This window comes from Equus quagga, chromosome 9 (assembly GCF_021613505.1).
Source record: "Equus quagga isolate Etosha38 chromosome 9, UCLA_HA_Equagga_1.0, whole genome shotgun sequence".
Lineage (NCBI taxonomy): Eukaryota > Metazoa > Chordata > Mammalia > Perissodactyla > Equidae > Equus > Equus quagga.
In genome coordinates, this window is record NC_060275.1 from 58481712 (window position 1) to 58494338 (window position 12627).

A 12627-nucleotide genomic window follows, 5' to 3' on the forward strand; every position below is an offset into this window, starting at 1 on the left:
CAGTAACATTCGTCACAGCACGTGATTAAACACACACTGCAGAGTACTGCATGGCTCACTGTGATGGAAATGGGAGGAAGAAAGCGTGGGGCCTGGGTCCTCAAAGTTCAGAACCCTCTGGTGGGGCCAGACTGAACTACTTTGCAACATTCTTCATCCCCTGGAGCATCTCCTTCCCGGCTCCATCAGACCACATCAACTGCACTCTTCCAAACCTGGCTTTTGACTCTCCCTTGCCTGGGAAGGATGGCTGCTGTGCCCCCAGGGATTCCTCAGCTCTCTACATATGCGTTAGAGATACACGTTTCTTTCCCAAATGGCAGCTATAGTTCAATTTGCTGTGACTTCCAGAAGTTTAATGCCAGGTTTTCAGAAGTGTAGACACTCTGGTTCTTATTTCCTTAGGTCCTAAGCATGTTTACCAGGACTTATTGGCACCGGTTTATGTTGAAGGTAAATGATAAGTGAATATTTACGGATAGTTAAATGGGCAATTATTCAAAGTGAAAATGACCCATTCATTGCTTATTTATTCAATGCCTATTTATTTTTTCATTTCTTTGGCAAATGTTTATTAAAATCCTATTATAAACCACAATGAGATACCACTTCACACCCACTAGGATGGCTAGAATAAAAAACCAGATAATAACAAGTATTAATGAGGAAGTAGAGAATTTGGAACTGTCATACACTGCTGGTGGGAATGTAAAATGGTGCAGCCACTTTCAAAAACAGTCGGTTCCTCAAAATGTTAGACATAGAATTACTTAAGAGCCAGCAATTCCACTCCTAGGTATATATATCCCAGAGAACTGAAGACCTGTGTCCACACAAAAACTTGTGCATGAATCCTCATAACAATGTTCTGTACACAAAAGAATAGTAACAACCTAAATGCCCATCACCTGATGAATGGATACATAAAATGTTGTCTGTCCATCCACTGGAGTATTATTTGGTAATAAAAAGGAAAGAAGTACATGCTACAACATGGATAACCTTTGAGAACATTATGCTAACTAAAAGAAGCCACTTACGAAAGAATGCTATGTAATTCCATTTATATAAAATGTCCAGATTAGACAATCTGTAGGGACAGAAAGTACATCAGTGGTTGGCTAGAGCTGAGTGGGGACAACAGGGTGTGACTGCTCTGGGGCTTCTTTTTGGGGTGATGAAAATATTCTAAAATCAATCGCAGTGGTATTTACACAAGTCTATAAATATACTAAAATCCATTGAATTGTACACTAAATGGGTAGATTGTATGGTATATGAATTATATCTCAATAAAGCTGGTATGAAAAACTACCGAGTGCCGGGTGCCATCTTCCCTGGAGAACAGAGCTCCCCGAAATCATAAGCTTTTTTTCCCCAGTCCTCAGGAAAATGTTAATATACAAATGTGGGCACTTAGAACAATTCTTCCTTCAGCTTTGGGAGATGAATGCAATATTAAGGGGTCCTATTTTCTGGGACGAAATGTTCTTTTTCCCATCTGTGGAATTCTTCAAAATAAGGAACATTGCAGAGGCAATGAGTGTTAGAGAAGAAGTATGTCTTCCCCTCCAGCTATGTTGATGTCACCGTCAGAGCAGGAAATGAAGGACTAGCACCTTGAGAGAGACCAATTGCCAAAACTGATTTCCGGCCCAGATGGAAGTAGTTTGGCCTTTCCACTGCCTCCTCCCCTGGGCCTCGCAGGGTCCCCACGTGTGCTCGTGTCCTCAGGAAACAGGGTTTAAAGCCAGTGACTTTCAGTTGAAATCCAGTGGGTGCCTGACTCTGTCTCAAATGGGAAGGTTTGTTTATTGTGCTCCCACTGAAATGTGGAGCAAATCTTCTATTTGTTGAAATGTGTTTACACTTCAAATGGCAGCTTAATTCTTGTTTTGCAAATTCTCTGCTTTCAGATACTTTTCACCATTACTTTTTGGCTACTGCTGAGGCAGCACCTCACAGAGCAGAAAGCTCTTCGGGAAAAGGAAGCTCTTTTATCTGAGGTCAAAATTGGGAGTCAGGAAAATGAAGAAAAAGGTAAATTAGTGTAAACAGTGTGTGACTGGAGGTTTTTGTGCTCAGCAAAATTATGGGGAAAAAGCCCCCAAAATACATCAGAAAGTCTCTATGCTTCAGACTAGATGGAAGACAAACATTAACTGGGAGTGACAGATAACAGCATTATAGTGCACAAGATTGGTAGTACACAAGATTTAGAGCGGTAAGTAACAGTATTACGGGACACAAGGTTTAGCGCACATGTTGGGGTTCAAAGGAGCTTTTGAAAGTGTGTCATTTGATTCTCACAGAAGTGATTCCCACTTAAGAGAAGAAGAAACTGAGGCTCAGAGAAGTTAAATGACTCTTCAAGGTCACACTTTTAGAGCAACAAAGCAACCAGAATTTGAAACCAATATAGTAGTTTTGATTTGTGTTATTGCTGCCTGTTTAGTTTTCTATATCCTGCAGTACTTAAAGTTATCATTGGATGTTGGAAATGAAATAAGTGTTATAAGAAGATTAGTATAAAATATTACCAAATTTATTTCTTTTAAACTATATTTTAGGAAGGTTATAAAAGCTGACTATGGTTAGTTATAAATGCTGCTTGTTTACTAGAAGAGTCTAAAATTATTCAAATCGTGTAGTGACATATAAAATGCATGCTCTGTGTCCCACCTGCAATACCTGGTCACTTGTGGCTCTGGTCAGGGAACGAGCTCAGTACAACAGCACAGTTTTCTGTTTTGAAGTTGATGAGCAAGATATACAGGTGGAAGGAGAGGCGGAAGAGAAGGAGGAAGGAGAGGAAGCAAAGCGAGAGAAGCAGGAGATAAAGAAGGAAGAGGAAGAGGAAGTGGAGGAAGGTGACGATCAGGATATCATGACGGTGCTGGGCAATCTGGTGGTGGCCATGTTCATTAAGTACTGGATCTACGTCTGTGGAGGGATGTTCTTCTTCGTCAGCTTCGAGGGTAAAATTGTGATGTACAAAATCATCTACATGGTGCTGTTTCTGTTCTGTGTGGCCTTGTATCAGGTAGGTAAACGATTGTCCTCGATCTTTTTATCCTCACACCTGGCCCAGGAGTCTATGTGGGCTTCCTTTGATGAGAGGCTGAGTTACTATAATCCCATGAACGTACCAGATAAAGTGATTGATGCAGTTCAGACATCACGTATTCGGAACCCTAGAATGGGAAATGACTATCTCCAGCTGGTTCATTACTTTGAAAATGTAGGTTCTTAAAAAGTCAGAAAAGCGCCTGGCCCTGTGACCAAGTGGTTAAAGTTCTGTGTGCTCCAACTCAGTGGCCTGTGTTCTCGGGTTCAGATCCTGGGCATGGACATACTCCAGTCACCAGCCATGCTGTGGCAGTGTCCCACATACAAAAAAATAGAGGAAGATGGGCACAGATGTTAGCTCAGGGCTACTCTTCCCCAAGCAAAAAAGGAGGAAGGTGGGCAACGGATGTTAGCTCAGGGTGAATCTTCCTCAGCAAAAAGAAGAAGAAAGTCAAAAAAAAATTCATGAGTTTTCCAAAAGTTCTTGATAAAAAAAGACACCCGTAAAATTAGATTAATTTTTGAGTAGTGATTTAAGAACAGTGGCTGGATAATCTAAAATACTGGATGACACCTAGTTCCCTCGTATTTCAGACTGTGGAATCAGAAAACTGCGTGTGTGTATGTATATATGTATAATGCATCAACTGCTATAATTAGAATTTTTATAACAGATTATAGTAAAGTGAGTTAGCCTCTCCACAGATTCAGTTTTAACTGGTGATAGAAGTTTTAACCCACAATAGAAACAAGGACGACAGTGAAATATTTGTGCAGCCACCAACAGCACAAATGAACCACCCCAGTGAACGAGAGCATGAGGAGAGAAAAATGTCTCAACATTTTGAAAGCTTTGAAAAATTCAAGGTAGATGTCCTCTTGAATATCCGCAGGCACATAGTAAAGAGAGAGGTCTCCTCTCTGTGGTGGTTTCGCATTTTTATTCACATGGCACCACTTTGAATTTCAACCTGGGGCAGTTTCTCCCAGCGGTAACCCAAGGACAGCAGCCTCCGCCATGCTATTCCTTGAATGCCGTCGACAGACTAGATATCGTGCAGAGAGCCTTATAAAGATTATCATTTCATCCTCTTAACAACTCTCAAAGTAGGTGCTTAATGGAGGAGGAAACAAGCTCCATAGGGTCCAGCGACTTGCCCAAAGACACAGTTAGCAACTTCTGGTAGACCTGGGATCCCGGTCCAGATCCATCCAACTCTGTGAGGAGCAGAACCTCAAACACTAAAAATGAAACAGATTTTATTTTCAAGTATTTGCAAATGTCATCACCTGTCTTAGTTAAACAAACTAGATATTTTTGTGTTTTACTATAACTGATTTTTCTCTTGTTTTTCAATGTCTGATTCACAGGTGCACTATGAATGGTGGAGGCGAATTCTAAAATATTTTTGGATGTCAGTGGTTATTTATACTATGCTGGTGCTCATCTTTATATACACATATCAGTTTGAAAACTTCCCAGGCCTATGGCAAAATATGACTGGATTAAAAAGAGAAAAGTAAGTAATTTTGGTGTACGATGGGGTGTGAAAGAGACGCCAGGATGGAGATTTGAATGCATGTTGTTCAAAACATTTTTATGGAAGATTTTAGTAAAACACGATGTCATCAATGTCTGTAGTCCCTTGAGAACAGCATTCATGTCTTAGTCATTTTGTGTTCTCTCTGCCTAGCCCTGAGATTGGCACAGAGTAGGTACTCAATGAGTATTGACGAAAAAGTGAATTTTCAGCCCCATTTTAATGAAATAATTTTTTAATGTTAGTTTCATGTGAAACACACCTGCCTAGTATTTGGCCATTCACCCTTTCTGTGTTCCAAACCAGAGCTCACTTCAGTCCATCAGAGTTCGTGGACTCACGATACAGCAGCAGCCTCTCCTCGTTCATGCAGCTGGTGCTCAGAGGCTGAGGAGGAGGTGGTGCCATAGACGTTTCTACCGGTGTTCCTAGAGGAGTGATGATGAAATGACTTTTCCTGTGCATGTGACTGAGAGTAGTCTATCTTTTTCTCATTTGCTTCTGTAAACATCTGAAATTAGTTTAGAAATCCAACCAGAATTGGGCATAGAGCTGAATATACTGAGGTGGCTAAGAGAAAAGCTTAAAAAGAAAGGATTGCCACGTAGCTGGACTAACACGTTCAACAAATATTTATTAGATGTCTCCCCTGTGCCGAACACTGGCTGGGCCTGGAGACACAACAGGAAGCAAGTCAACAGAGCCCAAGCCCTGTGGAGTCTATATTCTAGTGGATGAGACCAATAAGAATCCTGCTTAATGTGCAAATAAATTAATTACAAATTGTGACAAGTCTGTGAAGGAAACAAACAACAGGCTGAAGTAGTGACCAGTGGGGGATACTAACTATAAATGGAGTGATCAGGGCAGGCTTCGCTGAGAAGGCGTCATTTAAACTCCACCTGGAGGATAAGAAGGAGCTTGTCTTTAGAAAAGTGTGTGAGTTGGGAGCTGGGGTGCAGAAGAGCATCCCAGGCAAAGAGAACAGCAAACGCAAAGGCCCTAAGGCAGGGCAGAATTTGGCACATATGAAGGACTGAAGGAAGGCTGCCCTGCCGGGAGCAAGGGTCGGAGTGGAGAGAAGAGAAGAGATGGGAGTGTTCAGCCAGGCATCCGGGACATACATGGCTTGTAGGTAGTGGTGGTTGGTATTTTATTCTTGGTGAAGTTTTTAGAAGTCTTTAAAGAACCCTGGACTGGCTGAAAAAAAGTGATGTATGGGAAGGCAAGAGTAGAAACAAGACCATTAGCAAGCAATAGCAGTGGTCTTGTGAGAAATGATGGTGACTTCACCTCGAATAGGCGGCCACAGAGATGGATAGCAGCAGTGGACAGAGTCAAGAGATGTTTAGGAGGTTGAAGGCAACATGGATGAAAAGATGTGAAGGCAAAGAAAAAATCGAGAAAGACTTCCTGGTTTCGGAGTTGTGCACCGGGTCAGAGGTTATACCAGGGAAAACTAGCGTGGGGAGAAGCAGATGGAGAACAGCTTGGCTAAGGAAAATTGGGAAATCAAGAATATTGTTTTGGCGGGGCTGGCCCCGTGGCCGAGTGGTTAAGTTCGCGCACTCCGCTGCAGGCGGCCCAGTGTTTCGTTGGTTCGAATCCTGGGCACGGACATGGCACTGCTCATCAAACCACGCTGAGGCAGCGTCCCACATGCCACAACTAGAAGGACCCACAACGAAGAATATACAACTATGTACCGGGGGGCTTTGGGGAGAAAAAGGAAAAAAATAAAATCAAAAAAAAATATATTGTTTTGAAAACACTAACATGTAATAACTGTGAAACAACCCATTTCCAGTGGACCTTGGGGTATGAGAGTCCACAGGAGAAGGCTGAGCTGTAAATGCACATTTGAGTCGTTGGTGTGGAGATGGTATATGAATGCACGGGACAAGGTGAGATGACCTAGGGAGAAAGTAAGCTAGAGGAGAGACTCAGCACAGAGTCCTGAGGATCTTTCAGCATCTGGAGTCCAATAGACAAGGAGGAGATAGTGACAGAAGAGGAAAACCAGGACAGTGTGGCGGCCTCCAGACCATGGTCCTTTCAGGAAGGACCAGAGGCAGAACTGAACAAAGATAGAGAACAGCCCCTGGATTTGGCAGTATCGAGGTCGTTACTGACCACTGTCAGAGCAGGTTGGCTGGAGTGGTGGAAACCAGAGCCAAACTGGAGTGTATGGGAGAAAGGGGTGCAATAAACAGTGTGACCGACAAAAGTGAAAGACTGTGACATGATTCATAGTGGAGAGTGTGTCTTCATTGCCTAGGAAATGTTCTTGCTTGTCGTTTTGTCTTGTTTTACAGGCTTGAGGATCTTGGCTTAAAGCAGTTTACCGTGGCCGAACTATTCACTCGCATATTCATCCCAACCTCCTTTCTCCTGGTGTGCATTTTGCACCTTCACTATTTCCATGACCGGTTCCTGGAGCTCACAGACCTCAAGTCCATTCCCAGCAAGGAAGACAGCGCCATCTACAGGTGAGCGAATGCCTGCAGCACATGCCTCTTGCTGTCAGAAGGCAGCCTTGATTCTCCACCTGCCCACGGTCACCTTGCCGGAAAGCCTATTGTCTAACTTAGAATTTCAACCTTGAACTTCCCATGAGTATCGACCTGTGAATGAAAAAAAAAGTGAGAAATAATTGTGAGGTATTTGATGGCACTTTCTGGAACAACTGGTAGTGACTTATGACTGGTTAATAGAAAGTGATCTTGTCATCTGAGTAGTAGATGCAGGGCAACTCTGCAGACTCAAATGCTTAGGGGCTGGCAATGTGTGTTTTGTGTCTAGGCTGGTTATGCGTTTTTAGAACATTTCCAGAATCTGGCTAATTCAAAGGATGAGTTTTCTGTTGTGCTAACAACCAGTACAGAAGTCACTGTAAATGAGAGCATACCGAAAAATGATGGGCAGAATTTTCCCTTCCGTTTTGGAAATGAAGAACCATAGCTAAAAGGCCAGAGTCTACAATCTAGTGCCTAGAATAACATTTGAGAAGAGAAAGTGAAGACAACATCAGCTCCCTGTTGTTGTCTTCTCATCAATAAGTATAAATTGTTTACAGGCAACAGACGGGCTCTCACTCTCCCCGCCCGTGTGTGTGGAAACCACAGTGGATTATCGCACACCCCTCAGTGAGCTCCATCACAGGGAAATTACAAGCATTCTTCCACTGAATGTTAATACTGATTTTCCTCTCTGCTTCATATTTAGCCTATGATTCAGTTCTTGGAAAAACACTTGTGAAGCAACTAAGGGAGCAAAGCGCTCTGTTAAAAGGAGTGCAGATGCCGCAGCTGAAAATCCCCCCTAGCTTTTTTGACTTCCCCTTAACGCTTTTTCAAGGGAAACAAAACGAGTACATCAAAAGAAGATGAAGTAGTATTTCATTGTGCACAGTTTGTGAAATACTAAACTTGCGATTTTCTGCTGTAGTAGGGGCAGGGAGTATGGATAATTCTAAAATACTTTTATTTGGTGATGAGAAACATTTTATAATCTTTATGTATTTATGTGTGACCAGCAGATTCATTTCCCTTGTTACGTTTTGTTGACGCTAAGATTACATTTCCTTTTCATTCTGGGTGTATTCCGGAGGACTGTAGCGTGTCCATGGCTCCCAACCAATAGAACCAAGAGGTATCAGCCAGTCATTACTTCTTATCCTATCTCGCCACCGTAAATATCAGGCTCAGCTAAAACCTATGTTCTCCCAACACCCCGGCAGGGGGAAGGGCACAGATGGGGTCAGTGGCTGCCTTCAGCGCTGATCAAACATTGGGAAAAGTAGTCATTAGAAGTTTGGGGACCCCCTAGGAGAGAAGATTCATAGGACTTGTCGGCAGGAGAAATAATCCTAACATTAAAAGGTACAAAAGCAATGCCTGCATAGAAAAGTGATAGTTGTCAATAATTTAAAAAATTATTATTTGATGGTTCTTTTGACATTGCTCTGATCCCTGTGGCTAAAACTAGTATTTGATATTTAACTCTGGCAATGTAATATGCGTTATTTAATTGCAAACCCTCATCAGTTTTTCAAAAAGTTATGTTCAATAACCAAAAAGACCTTTTAGTTGGCAGAGTAGATTTGTATGTTTGTGAAGAGAATGTAATTATTACTAATTGCTAATGATGCCTTTTAAAAATTCTTTCTTCTAAATGCCTTTCTCCCCTTGCATCTTCATTTTCTTCTCATGAAAATTTCCCGTAGTATGTGTGAGCTTTTCCTTGCCATTATTCTTATTATCGTATGTCTGAGTCTTCTGTCACACAATCACAAAGAGATATAGGTCACAATTTTTCCAGAAAAATAGAGATTTTTCAGAATAGTTTTGTAGAAGATAATACAGCTCAGCAAAGATTTTACCAGCCTAAAGAATCACAGTTTTTGAGACAGAAGATATGTGAAAACTGAATTTGTTCCACAGAGTTCCTTCTAAGTATATAGAAGATTGTGGAATTATGTAGGTTCTGGGGAAGGGCTGCAGCCTCCTGTCAAGGGGTTTTCTCCCTGTGTCCTCAGCCCTCACCCTCCCGCCAGGATAGAGAGGAACATGGAAAGGATCCGTGGCCGTGTGAGGGCATTGCTCGCCTTCCTCCCACCGTGGCTTCACCCTCAGCACTCCCTGAACAGTTAATTTCCCCATCAAATTTAAAGGGTGAGGAGAGAGCGTAGGAATAGAAAACTCTCCAGCCATCTGAAGGGTTTAGGCACATGGGATTTCATTTTCAGTTCTGTGAAAAAAAGTCTTTAGAACCTTAAGGAATTTGAAGGACTCACTCCAGTTTGGTATTTTGGGATTTCATGCGAGAGTTTAATATAAAGTGCCAACATTTTAACTTTGAACATATGATATATAGCCCATCTTTTTAGCGACCCTTCCTCATTGTCATATTTTCCTTACTAATAATGGCCGCCTCACAGTAATTTTTGTCTCTGGAGTCCTAAGGAATGATTACATTAAACTCAAAATGATGAAGAGAAAGAAATATTTTCTGAGTTGAGATTGACTGCCATCCTTTGCTCTCTCTGCTGCTCCCTTCTTAGTAGACGCTTGACAAACATTGGCCCACAAACTGGGAATAATCGAGGCGTTGTATTCCTTCCATTGATTCCAGCTGTTGCTTCTGTAAATATCCAGCTGTTCTCCCGTTTTGTCCATTGTTTGTGTGCGTATCCACATACGCAGTGTAGGGAAATGTCCACTCTGTTGGCGCAGAAGTGATTGTGTTTAGCCTTACAGAATTTATAAAGTTAACATTATGAAAAAGTTTTATGCTACACATAATAAGACACTATTATTATTTTTACGTAGGCATTCTCAGGAGTAGCATTTCACTTTTATATTGATAAAATATGTAACATTATAACATAATTATAATTATATAATATATACTTAATAATAATGATGTACTAAATATGCATTACTTATTTAAATATCCATCACTGCAATTTGTCCATAGTTTGTTTTAGAAAGTATTGTGATGCATACAGCAATAAAACGACTTTTTTTGCCTCAGTTTTAGAAAAGCTTAGAGAAAATATATTGAATATGGTTACCTAGTAGTAATTTACTTTTTTAACTCTGAGAAAGGAGTAAGAATTCATCATTCACGCTGTATTTTATTTGATAAATGTACTCTGAAAATTTAAACATTGCAAATTTTTAATAAAGTATGTGAGATGGGGAGGGATGAGAAGAATGGAGAGACCTGTTATCTTCAAGCATTTTTCCTGAATATGTCTAATTTCATGTTGCTGCTGAATCTTGCTGCCTAGACTCTTCTTCAGTGCATGAAACGTGTCAATGAGGACCCACCTGATGACGTAAAGCTTACAAGACACGTCTACTTCATTCGTCTCTGTCTAACAATCTCTTCTTTCTCCCTCCAACCTGTCTGCCCGTTGCCACCGCATGCAACCTTGTGCTTCCATCTCTCACCTCATAGCCATGCCAAAGTCAATGGGCGCGTATATCTAATAATAAATAGGTGGGTACTTCAATGTTTTCTCTCTTGTTTTTGTTAAAAATGGTCTCTTGGTGTGTTAAACACTTTACTGTTTTGTAAATGAAAAATTATGACATCAGATAGTGGATGACGGTCTTCGGCTATGCTCATGAATGTATTCTGCAAACCAAACCATTTGGTGTTCATACTGGATGGTCCCGCCAAGTGGATTCGGAGGTTGCCAAGGGTCTTCAGCTGGTGCTCAGCCTTTGGTCTTGGTTCAAACATATGCCACATTAATTTCATTCTTGGCTAGAATTAGTTCAAGGCTTGCCTGAGAGCTCATCTCCCTCTTGAACACCTAATTGAGAGCTCAGCTCAAGAACCACCTCCTCCACAAGCCTGCCCATAATTGCCAACTTCCCGCCAGCAGTCATCTGTCCTTCCTCTGAATTCCCATAGCACTTTATCATCGCTGCCTCCTGACATTTGCCTTCCAGCCCTCAATCTGCCTGCTTGTCTTATCTCCCTTGTCAGAGGCATCAGTTCCTCAGGCCTGGAGTCCCTGTATAATTCATCAGTGTGACCCCATATCACTTACCTCAGGGCCTTACCCATTCGTGGACCCTCAGTAGATATTTCCTGAATGAAGTGATGATAGTCACAACAATATATGGTTAAAAGAAAATTAAAACGTCAATTTCTTCAAATATACCTTTACTTGAAAAGTCAACATATCGAAGAAGGATATTTTGGATCACCAGATTTCACTATATATTTGCTTACTGCAAAAGCTGCAAAGATAGGCACTGAGAGCTTAGATGCATGTCGCCTGGCTGGGGAGATAAAACATGCGAATGACCACACATAATAAAGAGTAAGCTTTGATAGTGTTGTGTGTAGAGTTATCCTCAAGTGCTCTAAGAGTACAGAGAAAAGATCCTTTGGGATCTAATTCGCTAAATCTATTCTTCCTTTATTAATCAGGTGAATTAAAATACCGACTCCTATAACTTCTTGTCTTTAGTAATAAAGCCAATAATTTAGGTAATAGAAACATGTATTTTGCAACAAATTCAATTAACAAAATAATCTTTGAAGGATTTGTTGGTTTTCTATTCCATTATTCTTATTCCAGTAGGGTTAAGTAAAATCCTAAGGCCGACAACCAAATAGCAAACCCGGGAGGCAAGACTTCTAGAAGGAAGTGTGAAAAATTGGTGCAACACTGTGCAAATCGCTGAAGAGGGAGCTTCTCTCTCTCCCTCTCTCTGTCTCTCTTTTCCTCTCTCTCTCTATGCTTCTTATAAAGTGTTTGCCATTTGCTTTATGAAGAGATGGCTGGGACACCGAAGAGGGCAGGAGTTGCTTTGATGGGCTCCAATGGTAGAGGCTGATACAAATTTTGGTCTCGATTGTCCCAGACTTCTCTCTTGAAAGAAAGCCTATGCCTGTTCACCCAAGTCACAAGGCCAGTAAATTCACTCAGGATTTCTTAGAATGATCAAGATTTAAAGTCATCTCAAACTGAAAGCATTCTACCATTAGTATTGTCTTCTTTCCAGTAGAATCTCTCATTTTTGCCTGAAAGTTAACATGCTAAGAAGGGCCAGAGCTAGGCCCCAGGGAAAATGTTACCCAACAAACTCATCCCTCGCTTGACAACATGTGCTTCTGAAAGGCTGTATGTAAAGTGTGTCCAATTTTTAATAGGATCTTCTCTTGATTAGAACGATAGGCTGAATCCTTTTGTTATGTAACTAAGCTTTCTTTGTCCCATAATTTATTTCTTTATGCTCAGTATTGTTTCATAGGGAGAATAATGTATTTGTAAATGTGAGTTCTGGATGAAGGAGAGGACATGCCTACATTCAGCTTCTGAGTTGATTAAAATTTAGACACGACCTTACAGGTGTGAGGTCGGGGGCGGTGTTGAGGATGGTGGTGACTGATAAAATTTGATGAGGTGAATAACTGTGGGGAAGTTCCACACCCCATCACACCCAATCCTCCCTAGTAGATTTTTTATAGGAATTACTACCACTCACATTTA

At 41.3% G+C, this 12627-nt stretch overlaps 1 protein-coding gene across 4 annotated transcripts in view; it reads left to right on the forward strand.

Moving 5' to 3' along the window:
• PIEZO2 (piezo type mechanosensitive ion channel component 2) overlaps positions 1–12627 on the forward strand; it is a 418746-nt gene that overhangs the window by 313970 nt on the left and 92149 nt on the right. For all 4 annotated transcript variants that reach the window (XR_006889979.1, XM_046670819.1, XM_046670820.1 and 1 more), the window contains 4 exons: positions 1917–2040; positions 2757–3043; positions 4441–4589; positions 6926–7099. Coding sequence is in view for 3 of the 4 variants with exons in the window: in XM_046670819.1 (XP_046526775.1) it covers positions 1917–2040; positions 2757–3043; positions 4441–4589; positions 6926–7099 (734 nt within the window). In the remaining variant the exon portion in view is untranslated. The remainder of the gene's footprint in view (positions 1–1916; positions 2041–2756; positions 3044–4440; positions 4590–6925; positions 7100–12627) is intronic.